General features: G+C 48.7%; 9 protein-coding genes across 9 annotated transcripts; 3 read left to right on the top strand and 6 right to left on the bottom strand.

Annotated features, from left to right (window-relative positions):
• Positions 1-446: 446 nt before the first annotated feature.
• Positions 447-4,467, top strand: ASPWEDRAFT_104275 (uncharacterized protein; the record flags this gene model as incomplete). Its single annotated transcript, XM_040827634.1, has 5 exons — positions 447-531; positions 621-1,073; positions 1,124-1,811; positions 1,868-2,358; positions 3,035-4,467. The coding sequence occupies 5 exons, from the start codon at positions 447-449 to the stop codon at positions 4,465-4,467; spliced, it is 3,150 nt and encodes a 1,049-aa protein (XP_040692052.1).
• Positions 4,468-5,081: 614 nt separating this feature from the next.
• Positions 5,082-7,044, top strand: ASPWEDRAFT_48625 (aldehyde dehydrogenase family protein; the record flags this gene model as incomplete). The annotated part of the gene is made up of 2 exons (XM_040837131.1): positions 5,082-5,342; positions 5,422-7,044. 2 exons carry the CDS (start codon positions 5,082-5,084, stop codon positions 7,042-7,044), a joined length of 1,884 nt encoding a protein of 627 aa, XP_040692053.1.
• Positions 7,045-7,194: 150 nt separating this feature from the next.
• Positions 7,195-8,574, bottom strand: ASPWEDRAFT_48626 (uncharacterized protein; the record flags this gene model as incomplete). Its single annotated transcript, XM_040837132.1, has 1 exon — positions 7,195-8,574. One exon carries the CDS (start codon positions 8,572-8,574, stop codon positions 7,195-7,197), a length of 1,380 nt encoding a protein of 459 aa, XP_040692054.1.
• Positions 8,575-9,456: 882 nt separating this feature from the next.
• ASPWEDRAFT_168292 (uncharacterized protein) lies at positions 9,457-9,710 on the top strand (the record flags this gene model as incomplete). The annotated part of the gene is made up of 2 exons (XM_040830281.1): positions 9,457-9,477; positions 9,531-9,710. The coding sequence occupies 2 exons, from the start codon at positions 9,457-9,459 to the stop codon at positions 9,708-9,710; spliced, it is 201 nt and encodes a 66-aa protein (XP_040692055.1).
• Positions 9,711-9,775: 65 nt separating this feature from the next.
• ASPWEDRAFT_35996 (uncharacterized protein) lies at positions 9,776-11,426 on the bottom strand. The gene is made up of 2 exons (XM_040834348.1): positions 11,373-11,426; positions 9,776-11,310 (listed from the first exon to the last, which is right to left on the bottom strand). The coding sequence occupies exon 2, from the start codon at positions 10,984-10,986 to the stop codon at positions 9,973-9,975; it is 1,014 nt and encodes a 337-aa protein (XP_040692056.1). The 5' UTR covers positions 10,987-11,310; positions 11,373-11,426; the 3' UTR covers positions 9,776-9,972.
• A 146-nt stretch (positions 11,427-11,572) lies between these two features.
• ASPWEDRAFT_35997 (F1F0 ATP synthase subunit d) lies at positions 11,573-12,762 on the bottom strand. Its single transcript, XM_040834349.1, has 4 exons — positions 12,718-12,762; positions 12,246-12,641; positions 12,091-12,177; positions 11,573-12,025 (listed from the first exon to the last, which is right to left on the bottom strand). The coding sequence occupies exons 1-4, from the start codon at positions 12,724-12,726 to the stop codon at positions 11,996-11,998; spliced, it is 522 nt and encodes a 173-aa protein (XP_040692057.1). The 5' UTR covers positions 12,727-12,762; the 3' UTR covers positions 11,573-11,995.
• Positions 12,763-12,931: 169 nt separating this feature from the next.
• On the bottom strand, positions 12,932-14,227 carry ASPWEDRAFT_57115 (nascent polypeptide-associated complex subunit alpha). Its single transcript, XM_040838326.1, has 3 exons — positions 13,738-14,227; positions 13,569-13,627; positions 12,932-13,509 (listed from the first exon to the last, which is right to left on the bottom strand). The coding sequence occupies exons 1-3, from the start codon at positions 13,966-13,968 to the stop codon at positions 13,185-13,187; spliced, it is 615 nt and encodes a 204-aa protein (XP_040692058.1). The 5' UTR covers positions 13,969-14,227; the 3' UTR covers positions 12,932-13,184.
• A 435-nt stretch (positions 14,228-14,662) lies between these two features.
• ASPWEDRAFT_24323 (60S ribosomal protein eL14) lies at positions 14,663-15,319 on the bottom strand (the record flags this gene model as incomplete). The annotated part of the gene is made up of 3 exons (XM_040832598.1): positions 14,663-14,713; positions 14,851-15,114; positions 15,194-15,319. The coding sequence occupies 3 exons, from the start codon at positions 15,317-15,319 to the stop codon at positions 14,663-14,665; spliced, it is 441 nt and encodes a 146-aa protein (XP_040692059.1).
• A 1,058-nt stretch (positions 15,320-16,377) lies between these two features.
• ASPWEDRAFT_126782 (protein transporter YIF1) lies at positions 16,378-17,891 on the bottom strand (the record flags this gene model as incomplete). The annotated part of the gene is made up of 3 exons (XM_040829215.1): positions 16,378-16,910; positions 16,969-17,532; positions 17,604-17,891. 3 exons carry the CDS (start codon positions 17,889-17,891, stop codon positions 16,698-16,700), a joined length of 1,065 nt encoding a protein of 354 aa, XP_040692060.1. The 3' UTR covers positions 16,378-16,697.
• Positions 17,892-18,041: the final 150 nt, after the last annotated feature.

Consider the following 18,041-nt stretch of genomic DNA (forward strand, 5'->3'; position numbering starts at 1 on the left):
AAAAGAATTTCTTATGAGGGAAACGGTTTCTTTCGTGGGAAGAAATTCTTCCCCTCTACTCCCCCTCACCATGTCATCTGCTCTTTTGATTCCTCTGTGAGCTGAGCTTGAAACAGCAGCTACACTTAGTCATTTAATGCCATGATCATTGTTATGTCTCAATAGAGCCTCACGCATACTCAAATTGGACTGACATTTTCATTTTACCCTCCTTTTTTATTCTGGTGAGTCAAAAGCTGGGTTTCCTGAGACCCATCCCCCATCTCCAATTGCTTTCTATGATGAATTTCGGTTTTTTTATATAGATGTTAGACTTCCTAAGCATTCTTGCGGAGAATTTTCCGATCTGACTTGTCAATTTCAACTGCCTTCTGTTGCTGCATCCATCTCAAATGTGGACGATGTGCTGATGATTTGTACCCCAAGAACTTCTAGATATAGACACGATGTGTGGTATTATCGCTTTGATACAAGCGGACCCATCGTCTGCCGCCGCCGTTGATCTCCACGAGGCCCTTTACCTGCTTCAACGTGAGTTCCGGTCCTTCCATACCCCTCCGTACCCCTCCATACCCTTTGGTTTGACTCCGGAAAACTAACAAGAACTTTGAAACAATTAGATCGAGGTCAAGATGCTGCAGGTATCGCTACTTGTGCACACGGCGGTCGGATCTATCAGTTGAAGTCGAACGGCATGGCGGCCAGGGTTTTCCAGGATGGCTCTAGAGTGGCAGACCTCCCTGGCCCTATGGGCATCGGTCACTTGAGATACCCCACTGCTGGCAGCAGTGCAAACGCCGAGGCTCAGCCATTCTACGTGAACAGTCCTTATGGTATCTGTCTCGCCCACAACGGAAACCTGATCAACGCCCCTGAGTTGAAGAAACACTTGGACCTCGAGGCTCACCGTCACATCAACACGGATAGTGACAGCGAGTTGATGCTGAACATCTTTGCGGATGAGCTGAGTGAGACCAAGAAGGCACGTGTGAACAGGGAGGACTTGTTCAGCAGTCTCAGCAGGATGTACAAGCGATGCCAAGGTGGATGGGCTTGTACTGCTATGCTGGCAGGTAAGCAAATCAAATATCCCAGTCTTTGAGTAAATCATTAACGATTGCAGGCTTTGGTGTCTTGGGTTTCCGTGACTCCTATGGTATCCGTCCTTTGGTTCTTGGTTCCCGACCTTCCCTTACCGGTGAGGGTACGGACTACATGATGGCTTCTGAGTCTGTCGCTTTGCACCAACTTGGGTTCAGAAACATGCGCGATATCCAGCCTGGTGAAGCGGTCATTATCGAAAAGGGTGGTGAGCCGGTTTTCCGCCAGGTGGCACCTAAGATGGATTACGCCCCTGATATCTTTGAATATGTTTACTTTGCACGACCCGATTCCGTTATGGACGGTATTAGCGTGTACCGTAGCCGTCAACGGATGGGTGACCGCCTTGGTGCAAGAGTTCTCGATGTTCTTGGGCCAGACGTTGTCAAGGACATTGACGTTGTCATCCCCATCCCTGAGACCTCAAACACTTCCGCTACATCTCTCGCTCAATACTTGAACAAACCCTATTGCCAGGGCTTCGTCAAGAATCGATACGTTTTCCGGACATTCATCATGCCCGAGCAGAAGACCCGCCAAAAGGGTGTTCGCCGGAAGTTGAATGCCATGGAAGCCGAGTTCAAGGACCGAAATGTCCTTCTGGTGGACGACAGTATCGTGCGAGGAACCACCAGCAGGGAGATTGTTTCTATGGCAAGGGAGGCCGGTGCCAAGAAGGTTTACTTGGCCAGTTGCTCTCCAGAGATCACGTAAGTTGATCCTCGATCATCATGAAAATGAATTTGATTACTGACAAGACCAATAGATATGCTCACATTTACGGAATTGACTTGGCCTCGCCGCAGGAGCTGGTTGCTTACAACCGAGACACCGAGAGTATCGCAAGACACATCGGCGCCGAAAGCGTCATCTACCAGACTCTGGATGACTTGAAGGGTGCCTGCGCTGAGGTTGCACAGGAGAATGGGCAGTCCGAACCCCAGAACTTCGAAGTTGGAGTTTTCTGTGGCAACTACGTCACCCCCGTTTCGGAAGGCTACCTCGATCATTTGGAGAAGATCAGAGGTGAAGGCCGCAAGATCAAGGCGTTGGACAAGGCCAAGGAAGCTGTTACACATGGCTTCGCTAGCGAGAGGGATTTCCAGATTGCCGCCAATGGTGTCAAGTTGGACGAGAGCGGCAAGATCGTTCCTGCCGGGACTCCCCGGGAATCTGAGGTGCCCCAAGTGAGTCTGAACAGTACTCGCAAGGAGGCGCCCCAAGAGCACCCCACCGTGAAGGACCGCATGGATATTAGTATCCACAACATTGCTGATCACGCATAATTATGATATTATGGCTCTCCTTATACTAACGAAGATTTGTGACTTGGAGTCTGGGAGTTTGTCTGTGGTAGAAAATACATAGAAGAGGGATGATTTTGACGATATTTCATGCATGTCAAGGATACCTACGATACTAGAGTGGATTGGAATACCCCACTGCATCAACCAATCAATATATCCCATGAATCAAATATTACCACAATTTACTACTGCAAGTGAATAATAATAAATTCAAATTGCTTGATAAATCTGATTGAACCTGCACGTTGTATCTCTAGTCAGCCCATTCCCTGTCTTGAACATCGTAGATGCAGCCCTACCGATGATCGACTGCCAAGCAATTCCTTCTTTGTCTCTTCCAGCCTGCTTCTTCAATTTTCCATCACTCAAACAACTTCTATCGCAGTTTTTCATCTCTTCAATCTTAGACCCATCAATTAATAAAAGAGAATCAGCTTTTCCTGCGTCTACTACGCCGATAAACGAGCAGGAGGCGGCCTTTTCTAGATGACCTGATGTCCGATGGATTCTGATGTCATTTGCGGATACTGTTTCCAACCATTTCTTTCTTTCTTCAAACCCAGTCACATTCCCATTCATCCATTTTATCTGTAAATCTTTCTAGATTTACATGAAAGAGATGGAAGGTCGCATCACTCGCTCTGCAGCTGCCCGGCAGGCGGCCTTGCTGGCTGTCGAGACCAAGCCTGTCACTGTCAGTGCGGATAATCAACGCACTCAGAAGAGAGCAAAGGCTAGCCAATCTCGTTCGAAGACAAATTCCCAGAAAAATGGAAAGAAAAGAGTATCGGATAGCACTCCCAACGGTGAGGCTACTTCCAAGAAGAGAAAGGAAAATGCAAAGCCCAGTGTCAACCCTGACGAATTACCCCATAATATGGGACCTGCCACTGTTGTGCCCAAGACATCAGATAATAGTCTCGACAATGTATCTGAGAAGAAGAGCCCCGATGTAAAGAAAGAAGACTTGAACGCTCTTGCAAACGAATTACAGGACACCGTCGACAAAGCCACTGAAACATTGAATGAACCTGCGGAGAAGCGAAAGAGAAGCGGGAAAAAGTACCCATACGGTCTGACTCCAGGATTCAGTCCCTTTTCCGAATGGGGCCATCCAACCCCCAAAGAATGCGAAGAGGTCAATCGGCTTTTGTCGAGTGTGCATGGGGAAATCACACCGCCGACTACCATCCCCGAGCCATCCCTGACAGTCACTGGTTGTGGAGAAGTTCCATCTGTCCTCGATGCTCTTATCAGGACCCTACTGAGTGGTGCTACTACGGGTAACAACTCTGCCATGGCCTTTAATGGATTAGTGCAGAATTTTGGTATTCTCGAGGAAGGAATCGGCAAGGGAAGTGTGAACTGGGATGCTGTTCGTCAAGCATCATTGAAGGATGTCTTCGAAGCCATCAAAAGCGGCGGACTGGCGGATATCAAAAGCAAGAACCTAAAGGCTATACTGGATATGGTCCACAAGGAGAACCAGGAACGCAGAGACATCCTGGTCCAAGGCGATCAAAGCGTATCATCAGAATTGAAGAACAAGCCTGAAATGGACAAGCAGTATGAGATTGCCTGTGCAGACCAAAACTTCCTATCCCTCAATCATCTTCACAGTCTGGGTACAGAACAGGTTATGGTGGAGCTGGTGAAATATCCTGGTATAGGGCCCAAGACGGCCGCCTGTGTCATTCTATTCTGCCTACAACGGCCATGTTTCGCCGTGGACACCCATATCTTCCGCATTTGCAAATGGCTTGGCTGGGTGCCACCAGACAGGGCCACCGAGATCACTGCTTTTAGCCATCTCGAAGTGCGCATTCCTGATCATTTCAAATACTCCCTCCACCAGCTTTTCATTCGTCATGGCAAGTCTTGTCCCCGATGTAGGGCGATTACCGGACAGTCTTCTGCGGGGTGGGAGGATGGCTGTGTGATTGACCATCTTGTGACGAGGACTGGGAAGAGGAAAGGAGATGTGAAGTCACCTGTAGAAAAGAAGACTGGTCGTCAGGCACGTACTGGGGGAAAAAAAAGATGCATGATAGATAGTTAGACAAATACTTCTCGGGTTGCTTGTTTGTATGCTATATATCTCATTGCTATATAATTATTCTCGAGGAATGTTGATCTGCCATTGATCATGTATCACCGACGAATAACCTCATCATCCATCCATCCATCCATCCAAAAAGAAGCAAAAAGCTCACCCGATCAACAGTCTTGGTAAACGTGAGGACCTGCTGCGGGATACGAAACCCCTATAGGGGGGGGGTTTGCAGCCGAGCCCATCCTGGGTGGTCCAAATTGGACCGTCCCAAGCTGGATTCGAACCCAGGACTTCTACGTTACGCCAAATGGGCAGGAGGCTGGCATTTTCAGCCAAAGGAAGCCTCCTGACCACTCGGCCACAGTCACCCTGGGTTTTGTGAGGAGAAATAATAGAAGTGAATGGTATGGGTTGTTTGATTACCAGATTAGGAAAGGTAGGGTGTATATCACGTGATCTGTATACAAGGTGTGGGGCCGCATATCGGAGCTCCTGATAAAAAGATGGAGCCACTTCTCCGGACTCAAACAGCGTCAACAACAGCAACACCAGAGAGGGTATACATATCTAGGGAATCGGAATTTCTGTGGGGTTTAATTGTCCCACGCGGATCTTTCAAGATGGAGTTTCTGGCTGCTTATATTCCCCCGCAGCTCCAATCTGCCATGGAGCCCCTGGAGCCCCATGCCCCATTGCTTGGTGTCGCGCTCGTCTCAATTGGCGCGGTCTATCTGGGTTGCATCTACGTCCTGAGCAGCAGAGAAGCTGCTGTGCCATTTAATGTCCCGATTCCATCAGAAGTGAAAGTTAAGGGGGGAAGTAAAAAGTGGGAGGATGCCCAAGGCGAGGAGAAGCGGGTGTTGGAGGGACAGGCTAGAGGGGTATGTCTTGTTTATCATATGACCGATATCAAGTCAATTAACTGACATTTACCTTTTTTTTTTTTTTTTTTAATTCTAGCAATGGAACGATAAATTGATTATGAGCTACTGCCCCGCCGATGGAAGAGTGCTAGGAAATGGAACAAAGCCGGCTACCATTGAAGATGTCAACCAAAAGATCGCAGCGGCAAAGAAAGCGCAGACTGAATGGGCCAATACTACATTTGCCGAAAGAAGGAAGGTCCTCAAGACCTTGCTGAAGTACGTTCTGGACCATCAAGATGAGATCGTCACCGCTTGCTGCTTGGATTCGGGCAAAACAAAAGTCGATGCTTCCTTTGGAGAAATTCTTGTGACGGCAGAGAAGCTGAAATGGACCATCGATCACGGCGAAAAGGCATTGACAGCGGAACGTCGACCCACGAATTTCCTCATGATGTATAAGAAGAACATGGTCACCTATGAACCCCTGGGGGTTATTTCGGCCTGTGTCTCGTGGAACTATCCGTTCCATAACTTCATTGGACCGGTAATCAGTGGTATCTTTGCGGGCAATGGTGTCGTGGTGAAACCTTCTGAGCAGACAGCTTGGTGCACGTCATACTTCCTGGAAGTGGTCAGAGGCGCTCTCTCAAGCTGCGGCCACTCTCGTGATCTTGTCCAGACTGTCGTGTGCCTTCCAGAAGTTGCTGATGTTCTTACCTCCCACCCGGATATTGCCCAGCTGACATTTATCGGTTCCCGGCCTGTGGCGCACAAAGTGTGTGAATCTGCTGCCAAATCATTGACCTCGGTGACCGTTGAATTGGGTGGAAAGGATCCCGCTGTCATTCTTGATGATTCGAGAACAGCAGGTGAGGTGGCAGATATTGCTTCTATTCTCATGCGTGGTGTTTTCCAATCTGCCGGTCAAAACTGTATCGGTGTTGAACGTGTCATTGCTCTTCCTGGTGTCTACGAAAAGCTCCTGGACATCATCACCCCTCGCATCAAAGCGCTTCGTCTTGGCTCAATCCTTCTGGATTCAAACACCCCAGATGTTGGTGCCATGATCTCCCCGGCTTCTTTTGACCGTTTGGAATCTCTCATCGAGGATGCTGTGAAACAAGGTGCACGCCTCATCTGCGGTGGAAAGCGTTTCAACCACCCAAACCACCCCCACGGCCATTACTTCACACCAACCCTGATTGCCGACGTGACACCTTCCATGCGAATTGCTCAAACCGAATGCTTTGCTCCAGTCTTTGTAGTGATGCGCGCTTCGTCTGTACCCCACGCCATCACCATCGCAAACTCAACCGAGTTCGCCCTTGGCGCTAGCGTCTTCGGATACAACCAACGTGACGTCGCAGCCTGTGTGTCTGGAATCAAAGCAGGCATGGTTTCTGTGAACGACTTTGGCAGCTACTATGCCGTCCAGCTGCCCTTTGGCGGTACCAAGGGATCGGGATATGGTAGATTTGCCGGTGAAGAGGGACTGCGTGGCGTGTGCAACCTCAAGTCAGTCTGTGTTGATCGCTTCCCCAAATTGGCGGCCACCAGAATCCCGCCCAGAGTGGACTACCCGATCCAGAAGGGGGATGATGCTAAGCAGAACGGCACTGGAGCTTGGGAGATGTGCAAGGGTGTTGTTGAGACCGGATATCAGTTGACGCTGGCCGGTAGGATCAGCGGAATACTGAGACTCTTGAAGAATATGTGATGGATGGATGGATATTATATGTACATTAAAAACAACCGATACTAATCTATATTCCCGAAATATTAAAAATAATCATGATCATGTACAAAGAAAGAATTCCTTGCTGATGCGGACTGCATATCATCGTAACGTATCAAGATACCAAATTCTTCATGTCATCTTACAATCACTCCATCGACTTGAAACATCAAAAGAAGTCTCCTCCATCCAACTTGGAAGTTCCTCCACGTTCAGAACATCATTCAAATAGCGCCTTGCCATCTCGACCTGCCCATTGGCCCTGCCGAGATAGAACATAGCGGCCTCGCGCGGATTGGCACGCGCCGCTTCGATTTGTGGTGGTAAATGTAACATGAGGTCCAAGAGCCAGCGACCAAATGCATTATTAAGATACATGGCCCATTCTGTAACCTCCGAGTCATCGGCAGGAAGAGACTCCGCACTTGTCCGAAGGAGAAGCTGGAGAAACTCTGGACGATTCCGTGCCACTCGGACGGCTGTGCGGAAGTGCTCGGCCGGTAGGGTGTAGGGGGGTGAGTTGTCGGAGGGTGAATGCTGGCTGCGGAAAACGTATTCGTCTATCTTGAGGAGACTTTCTAGGGCTTTGACATTGTTCTCTATAAGTGCCATGTGGATTCCCTGCTGTAGGGCTTCCCGGGAGAGTGTGACGTTTGTCTCCAAGTGGTCGGAACGGTTGAACCCGCTGGCGATTCGGAATGTTTCGATGTATGCGAGAAGGTCATCGTCGAAGCCCTCTTCGCCTCTGAGAAGCTTGTCAGGGAAATATTTGACGTTTAAGATGCGATGTGTTTCTTGCTGGTCCAGTTCTTGACGGGTGATGGTGATTGATACCAATGGATCAATGGATAGTGTACAGGGTTTATTATCCTTGTCGAATCCTTGAAAGGTACGGGTATATTTTTGCCGTGTCAGAAATCGCTCCAGAGCCTCCTGCTGGACATTTTCCATTCTGAATCCGGCATTGTTCCAGTGTCGTTGGATGGTCAGGTTGATCAAGTCTGGCAGTTGGTTCAACAAGCGGTGCACTGTGAACCATTTGCAGCGCAGGACCATATTCTGTAGGCTCCCGCGCTCCTCATCGTGTAGAGGGTGATAATCCAACGGTCTGAGAATTCTCGAAATCGCCCCTCTAGAGTCTCGGTTCTCCTCAGATGGAAGGTCATTCCAGAACGACAACAGTATTAAAGCCCGATAGACTCTTTCGCTCGAAACCGCAACCGCGAGAGAAAGCGAAGAACGGGGAAGATTGACATCCAAAGAATACAGAAAGATCTTCTCGAGCAGTTCGACAGGAAGCCTTTCCAGGTTTGACAACTTTCGAGAAGAAGACTCGGTGGGCTTGGCCAGCAGTACACGCGCTCTCTTCTCGAACTTGGACTGCGAGGAGGTCCATCTAGTTTTACGGGACATCAAGGGTCGACCGCCTTTTCGCCCACTGGGGACGCGCTTGAGGACTCGGCCATTGCTTTTCGTTTTCCTGCGGCCGCGAACCCGGATGGGGGTAAGCATGCCTGGCAAAGAAGCCGGTAAATGGTCGACTCTGATCACTGGCTTCTTATTCGTGGAGCCATATCAAATAGCACAGCATCGATGGTCCAGATAACGACCCCAACGGGATGAACTGGATGAATTTGGAATAGTGTTGATGGTCAGAAGCCCAGTGGAATGACGAAAGCGTACATTTGATATGGTGTCTGTAGATGTTTGGAGAAGCTTTCACCACTGATTGGCGGAATGGGAGACCGCCAGGAAAAATGTCTGGCCCGAAATGGATATTAGGGCAGAGCGTGTCAGCCCTACGGCTAGGCTTGTTTTGGCCTGTCCTACAAATGACGTCAAAAAACTTCATCGCCGCCACTGATCAACAAGCCACGATGCATGTTGCGATTTATCAAGGTGAAACTGGGGGGCTGGATGACGGGTTCCTATCTCAGATCCTTGGTTCTGACAGGATAAAAATCTTCCGCTCATATGAAGTCACACCATCTGGGGTTGATCATTTGCCCAATGTGGAATGCAGACTGTCTGGTAGAATCAAGAATTCATGCCGCAACGGCGTCGATATGACGGCATTCAGGGTTGCGTTGGCTCTCTACGTTAAATTTTAATATAGAAAGAACGATACCATTCGTCTTGTCGATCCCTCTTTCTGCTCTTGCTCTGCATAGTACGTACTTTAGATTAGCAGGCATTATATCATCTCTGTCGTGGCTTCTATATAAAATATCCTCGAGTACCTCCGAAAATGCTTCCCTTCAACGATACATCTACACACTCTCCTGCATCCTCCAGTTCAGAAAATACGAGCCCGCCAATCGATCCCTCCAATCCAAAACAATCTAAACAATCACAAAAAGGACAAAAGTTGAAATAAACTCTTAAATCGCCAGAATGGGTGCTGTTGTATCTTGTGTATGTTTTTCTTCCCCTACTTCTACTTGCGATCTCTTACTTACATTGAACAGATTACAAGTATCTTCCATGCCATCGGGGCCTGCCTTATGGGCATCGTCAATACCATCGGTTCGATCTGTCAGGCCATTATCAGCGGCGTGGTCACCCTCTTGGATGTCATCATCGCGTGCCTGACCTGCGGATACTGCGGCAATCGACGAAGAACGAGAACAAGAAGGTCGAGAATCTAAGGACGACTAGTTGATGGTTGACACGATAATGACTTGGGACGAACGTTATTGTATAACAAAAGCTGTTACGAGTCACGACGGACATGAGGTTGGAACTATTGGTTTGGTCTTTGTTTTCTGATATTATCTCTATTCAATACCCTCAAAGCGAGTCTTTACGTGGGTTTATGCCGTAATCTGTATTCTTAATGTTAATGTGACATGCACCAACTTTGTTATGCTTGTATAGTCCTGCCTTCCACCCATATTAAGTATCACCAATTCATAGACTATTCGTTCCTGCCTTTGTCATCAAGTCGTCCTTAAGTCGCAGATCGTGTGGTGGGATGTCCTCCCATCGCTCGTCCACTAAGAGCTTGACAAATGGATCACCACGTTCATTTGCATACCTCACTGCTATGTGAAAGTGACTCGGGAGTACCGGCCAGCGGATAGGATAGTTATAGTCCCTGACCCGAATGTGGAAGCCCAATAATCGCTCAAAAGTTCGAAAGTCGCGGCCACGGATCAACTGCCGCAATATCCGTTTCGACCGACCATAAGTGCTATCTTCGTCGATGTATGCATCCATTGATAACAGACTCAAAAATTCAAGCTTAGACTCTGTCCATGGTGGACAAAGCAGCTTTTCTGGAACACGAGCAGGTAAGTCGACCGTACAGCTCGGAAGGCGGAAGGTGTCTTGCTCCAAGTATACATCGTTATGTTCGCGGATTTGGAACGCTCCAAAATGGAACCAAATTGCAATCTTGCACTCCACATTGGATTGACGTGTCTTGGCCCTGAGAATCAAGTCGCCTTTCCCACGTCGACCAGTCCGATAATCATCTCTTGGTAATTCTGCGAATCTATCCTTGATCTTGCTTAAGGCATCGCTGTTTTCAGGAGAAAGGTCCAGATCAAGACACTTGCGACGAACCGCATGCTTGACATGTTCCCTTTGGCACTTCCGTATCAATGGTAATGTACTCCACCGGCATTCGAGAATGGTGGTTTGCAAATCTCTTCGTTCCTGCGTCGAGAGTGCGAAAAAGTCGAGCGGCGGAGGCAGATAATCCGGGGTAAAGAAGTCGTGCCTAGAGCTCTCGTTGGCGCTACTGAAGGCAAGCCGAATGAGCCATGTATATATGACTGAATCAGAGAGAGCTCTAGATATATGTAAGGAGGCTCGTGGGAGATTTATCTCGAGACAATGGAGGAAGATTGCCTGAATGATTTCCACTGGTAGACGTTCAAGTCGAGACCGGGGCTGGACCGGCGTCAAATCCCCGGACATTGGATTGGTCCTTTGGTGAATTCAGTCGATTTGAATGAAGGGAATTGTAATCTAACTGTAGTCTCATCCAGGAGCTATTACAGTACTGAGAAGGCTGCGAATTCATGCTTCCGTCACGACTACCACGCGTTCGAGCCCGCCTGATTATTCCAAAAGCAGCCGATTGCAGCACAAACAAGGTTATCTAGTCGAATGACCATCGCTCGAACTCGAGGAATCCTATGATCTGTTCTTCGTACAGATTAGGAGGTGGTGTGAGGCAAAGGAGTGGGCACCGGGTTCGACAGGTTGATAGCGACGAAGATGCGGGGAAGCTGTTATTTCCTTGCATGACATTAGTATTAATACGTAATTCAACAAAAAGACCGCAGACCTGATTAACACACCGAGAAACTGGACTTGGGAGATTCCCCAACCCTGGAAGTCTATGTAGGTTCCAGGGTTGATGGGTTGCTCTGCGATGACGCGGAGGTTGAAGGCGGACAAGATGTACTGCGGCAATTCCCTCACCCCTTGAGCAACGCCCGATGAGAACAACACACGGCATGACTTGAGAGGCAGACGATGTTTTGTATCTAAGCTACGGTCTAAAAAAAGATTTAATTTGTTTTATATCAATTTAGGATCAGCATAAGTAGTTCCTTGTACCCCATACTGTGTGCCTAATAATGACCTCGACTAACCCCCATGATGAAGACGGATCAAAATAAGCCTACCAAACTATAGGTCACTTAGAATCACTGATTACATGTGCGACAGAATGGATTCACGGCTCGACCAAGATGAGAAGTGTCTACAGCAGCCAGAATAGAACGTATGAATGCAGGAAACCATCTTCTAATTCAAACAACGTTTCTATACACATCCGGAAAACCAAGAACCACACTGCCAGACAGCAGGAACAGTACCCTAGCTGGCCCACATCCTTGACAATAAGGGGATTTATTCGTGTGATTACACTGGTCGAGGGATAAGGGAGGCGTAAAAGTAACAGAAAGATTCTGCCAATTTAAACGGCAGAAAGATCGCCGAAGCGCTCCTACAAAAGAAGGGATTATTAGCCATCTGATACTTTCTTCGACATAGTCAAATTAAGTAACGTACCTTGTATCCCGGGGGCATCCACTTGCCCTTGGAGACCAGGGAAGCGGTCTTCTCATCGATCTCAGGCTGGGCAGCGGCAACCTCGTCCTAAACAAAGCAATCAGTATGTATGACCAGATAAAACTCAAACGTCCGAGTTGATTTCCAAAACATACAACAGTGAGGTCCTCGAATGGCCGGGCAGTCTCGATGTTCTCCAGGGTCTTCTCCAAGTTGAGGATTTCAGACTCAACCTTGCCCTTGGTCTGCTCAGCGCTCTGGACGGCCTGGGCCTCGAAAGCGTCGATGGCCTTGATCTGACGGTTAACGTCGTAGGTGGCAGGCTTGAAGCTCTTGAAGTGGTTCTCGATCTCGTCGACGATGGCCTGGTTCTTCAGGACCTTGCGGTAGTGGGCGAAGTCGACGGTCTGGGGGAGTTCGGACTGGACCTGGACCTTGCGGCGGGCATCGTCGTTACGCTTCTTGAAGGACTGGAGAGAAGTAGCCGTCTGACCGCGGAGGCCGAGCGAGCTGGTCACCTTGACCCAGTCGATCTTAAGAGCGGCGCTGCGCTGTAACAAGGCAGTTAGCGGACCAAATTCCCATCGCGACTGATAGGATTAATTGAATAGAGCAAAATTCACATACAGTGGCCATTGTGGAGGTAGATTCGAGGGTGATTAGGTGGGAGGGGGGAGTTCAACGTGCAAAGCTGGACGTTCCGAGAGGTGAGGGTGAACTCGGCAAGGTTTGGATGGGGATGGCACCACGTGACCTGTCGCACCCGTGTTCCGAACGTCCGCCAGGCATGTTTACCTACAGTAGAAGAGCAGGGTTATCCAGAGCTATATAAACGTTGGATATAAATTCAAATTAAATTTATTCTGAATATTTCAACGTGTGTTACCGCGCAAAATTTACTACACAAGGGCCATGTTGTAAATATGTCCCACAAGCCAAAAGGTTTGAATTAGATCGTTCAATTCTGCTTTTTGACTAACTGATTTACACTATGGGGGCCTGGCAGAACTTGACCTTGCACCCAAAGTCCATCCTGCCAGCAGGGCTAGGGAAAATCAGCCACTGGCAGAGTGTGCTTCAAGTCGTGCAGGATTTCATATGCTGAGGGCCATGATGGAGTTCACGATATCGTTGTCGTTCTCCTTAAGGGCCTTGACGGCCTTCTTGCGAGAAACATTGGCCTGGGCCACGACCAGGTCAATGTCCTTAGCCTCGAGGCCGGTCTCGTCAACCTCCTCTCCATCATCCTCTTCCTCCTCCTTCTTAGCCTCAGTCTCGGGGGCCTTGGCCTTGCCGAGGGGCTCGTGCTCGTGGTCGTGACCGGCGTGGTCACCAGCGGCCTCAGCGGCAGCGAGCTGCTGGGCAGCGTTGGCCTGGGCCTGGGAGTTCAGGTCCTCGATCTTGGCCTCACCGAAGATGCTGTTATACTTTGTAAGCCAATTGATCAACCTTGGAATGGAAATTGGAGGGGCACAAACATCCAGGTGTTGCTGGAGGGGGAACGGTAGACGTCGGGCTGGTTGACAACGAAGAGAATCTGTAGGAGACATATTAGGCTCTGTTTTGAGATGTATCGGCTTGCTGGCAGCCCGCAAAATCACAAGGCGAGGCGTGATATCAGGACTGTGCGGGGCAAGGAACTCATACGTTCTTAGGTCTGCGGAGGGTGACACGAGTGATACCCGGGACGTGCTTCAGGCCGAGCTTGCCAATGGCCTTACGGGCCTTCTTCTCGTTACGGGAGTGGATGGTGACAGCGGCACCGCCGGGGATGGTGGGCTCCTCTCCAGCCTCAGACTCAGAGCTGCTGCCGGCATCTTCGACGTTGGTCTTGGGGACCTCCTCATCGGGGACTTCTTCAACACGAGGGTCAGCCATTTTTGCGATTCGGACGAGCCTAGAATAGTCGTAGAATCGATGGTCAGCGTCTCGCACTATGGGATCATCTGGTCGCTCGAATTCGAGACTGAGAGATGCCCACGAAAAAACGCCATAACTCCCGTAAACATCCAGGAATTAACGATTTTCGAGTGCATATTTCAATCCGGGGGCCGCAAATTCAATCCAGACATACCTGGTACGCGGAGAGAGGGCTTTGGTGGGTGATGTGGGTTTTTTTGTCTTGTTGAAGGTTGAAAGTCGTAAAGCTGTGTGAATGTCATCCTGCCGAAAATCGTTAGCGAGCTAACTGGGACCCTCCCCCCGGACTCACACAAGCAGCGCATCTACACCTCGAACTACAAGCACGACATGCATAATCTTGGTTTTTACTTTTTAATAAATAAATTAAGAGAAATTAGAGCATATGCTACATCTATATTTTTATTTTCCAACTCTGCATTAGAAAAGTTTCTAGGTGATATCAAAATAACCCAGACCCGTCTAGTAGTAATTGGAAGGTGTGCCATGTTTCATAACGTAGAAGGATAACCCCTGCCAGGATATCAAGGTCTTTGAATCATTTTTTTTGCTGCCAATAATGTTTACAGCTATTTGCTGAAATAAAAACCCTCAGCAATGGAAAACCGTCCCAAAGGCACCCCTCGCACTATTCACCGAGCCTCATAAACATCTATGCAGCCGCCCTGACCTTGGCGTGAGCCTTCTGGACCTCGAAGCGAGCCTATTAAATTCCCAATGTCAGCTTTCAGTTCCGTATATTCCAAACAGGCCAGCCCTGATCGTTGGCCATGGGAAGTGCCTGAACACTCCCAAACCTCCAATACCACTAGACCCGTATAATCCATGCAATCAACGTACCTGCTTCCTGAGTCTCAGGACCTTGAAGCGCTCGAAGTCGTTGAGGTTCTTCCTCCGCTCGTTCTGGAGAGTCTTCTGGGCGTAGTTGCTCTTGGCCCACTTGCCATCGATCTCGTTCTTCTCCCAGAGCTTGCGGACGGGTCCAGTACCGGCGGCACGGGGAAGCTTGGGGATAACGAAGTGGGTGAGGGTAGCGTGGGCGAGAGGAAGGACGTGACGGGGGACAGTCTTGTTCTCCTCGGTGGAGGGACCGTCAACGAGAACCTATTCGTTGCGACTTCTGTCAATATCACTCCGGCCAAAATCTCCACCTCTTTTTCCAAATTCCTGCATGCGAACGTACACGTCTGTGGTCGACAATCTCGACAATGGCGGCGAGCTTGCCGGTGAAGGGACCGCGGCGGATCAGCACCACACGTCCAACCTCAACGAGCTTCCATGAAGCAACCTTGACATCGATATCGGCCATGGCGAAGGCTTCCTAAAAAAAAACGAAAAATTGGTATCTCAGCAATATGTCACTTTCAAGACACTGGCGATCGAGACTCACGGTCGACTGACTCCGGGAGGGTGGTGATAATTAGTTGTCGAAGGGTCGGGGTTGTCGAAGTCGTCCGAAACGCACAAGTCTCGCTGGCTGCTGGATCGCGAATTTCGCTGTTGCGGTCTTCGCCCACAGAGGCTCGCTTAGCAGCCACTCACAGCCTGCCGATGGGGTTTGCGTGCGGCCTAGGGCTGTTTGTCCGCCTTAGCGCCGAAGATACTGCCGACAGGCTTTTTCCGCTCCGGTCGGAGGCCTTTTAAGCCTCAGCCGAAATATTTTGCCGTAAACTTTTTCTGATTCTGCAAAGTCTTGCAAGTGCTCTCACTTCATCAAAACAAATGGGTTTTGATGCCTGCTCTGCCGATCTTATGTTGCTAATCAAGTAACCAGCTTATGCGCTGTGATCTGGCTTCATACTGGTATGTATATACTTATTTCTTCTCTTATCCCATTTCGCATGATGCGGTAATTTGCGATTGACCCAGTGTCTGTGAACTCTCGCCGGAGTTCTTAAACAGCGCTGTAGCGTGATATTCATTTCTTACATATTCTGATGTCCTTTTATTTCTGATTCATTACATCATTGTCTTTCCGAATGACGATGCTAACTATCAAAGACTTCAAATAGGTTGCTATCCAGCTCTGATATCTACTTCAGCCAGAACCACCTCAATAGGTACGTTTAAAGCATTTTGCTTATTACTCCCCCGCTCCAATGATTAAAAACTTTATCACGCCTAGATAGTAATTGATGCCTTTGGCAATGATATTTACCTTATCACCAAGATCTCTGAGGACACTCAATCTTGTCATTTGTCACACTCATTTCTTGCTGAGAGTCAAGACTAACATTTGACATTACTAGGTTCCATTCAGCGCCGCTGGAAGTCTCCTTGCTCAGATCATTAGTTTAGTTTAATAAGAAAAATGATTTTTTTTTATACCATAAACAATTCTTTTTCATTAAATCCCGTACAACACTGTAGAATAAGAAGAATAGAAGTAAATGAGAGTCTATTGCCTGTCGGAGCTATATACAAATCGCGATGTGACGTGGCATGCGACATAATCATGATAATATTCAAGGCATTTTTGATATCAGAACAAAATTCATCCCATCCAAGCACCGGATCATAAAACGAGAAACGCGTTATGATATTTATCAAACATCCCCCATATATTGTGTTTGCGATAAGAGCAATATGCTAGAGTTGATACGCGAGGTGAAACTCCACATCTTTTGCTTCTGCTTTCATGAGTACCGTCTATATCGTCATGTATCCCGGACGGCCCCGTGAGACTATTATAGGGACCCAGATGCTTTCGAAGACGCTACCGAAGATGGTCCTTCACGACTAAGAACCCACATAAAGATGAACTGAATGATGTACGCGTAGACGAAGAGGAACTGGGTACGGCGATTGCGCTGCGAGCGAGCAACAGTGTGCATTGAGCCGGAGCGCATGGAAGCATCGCTAGTCGAATCAGGAAGCAGAACATACTTCAAAGAACGAAGCTATATACGTATGTTAGCCTAATTCAATGACCTGTACAATGCTTTGGTATTGACTCACCAGAAAGAAAGCATTGGCAAGGAAAGTGTAAGTAAATACAATCCAGCCAACCCAACCACCGGTTCCTCTTCCCGGGGTTAGAATCTCAGAGGACACAAGCGTTGCAATGATACCAACGAATTTGTAGCCAGAGTAGGCCACAAGATCCAAGAGCTGGGACTCATTGTTGATGGTGAGGATATACATGGCCGTCTTCAGACATAGCATCTCAAATACGATAACTGCAATGGCTGTGGTAGTGACCGACCCAAGAAGCTCCGGATGGAAGTGCCCGCGGAAACCTGCCAGCATCACTGACAAGAGAATGTATGTGAGGAGGGCCATGACTGGAATGTACATATCCGGCGAATTGAGGTCATCACGAGGCGGCAGGAACATAGATGAGTATTGCTGCTGCGATACCTGGCCATCAGGGCCAGTGGATGTAGACGTGAGTCGTGCTTGTTGGCGAGACCATGGCTTGTGCCGCCAGGGGAAGAGCACGAGGCCGAGTTTGTTCAAAACGTAGGAGTTGGAAACGTTGAAGTAGTGTTTAAGAGCAGGTATAGAGACATAGCGATTGATCTGTGACGATTAAAAAGGTCAATGAGATATTTCTTCGCCTGTATAAGCCGTTTTGTATCCAGTCCGCTTACGTTCTGTTCCATATATTCCTGTCCAGCAGCCATCGCAGTCTTGCCAACTTGGAATCCCATCTGTGCTGTGGGCTCATTCATAAACCCACCAAAGCCAGGAGCGTATGTCCCACTGCCCCCCTGCGCGGGAGCTGGTTGGTATGGATTGCCATAGCCGGATGTCTGAGGCTGCTGAGGAGCTGGTGGAGGTGGTGAGCGCATCATGGGGACCGTAGAAACATGCTGCGGTACAGGATGGTGAAGCGGAGGCGAGTGCGCGGGCGGCGGTGCGAAGGACTGGCGGTACATGATGGCTGTATAATCGAAAAAGGCGAATAAAGAGAGGGATGATTAAGAGAGATTGGTTCACCCTGGGTTGAGAGACGCTTGAAAAGCGAGTGAGCTAGGGATCGTGCAGTTGTGAAGTTGAAGGGTGTTTATACGTGGCTGAAGTCCTTC

Source organism: Aspergillus wentii (assembly GCF_001890725.1).
Source record: "Aspergillus wentii DTO 134E9 unplaced genomic scaffold ASPWEscaffold_2, whole genome shotgun sequence".
NCBI lineage: Eukaryota > Fungi > Ascomycota > Eurotiomycetes > Eurotiales > Aspergillaceae > Aspergillus > Aspergillus wentii.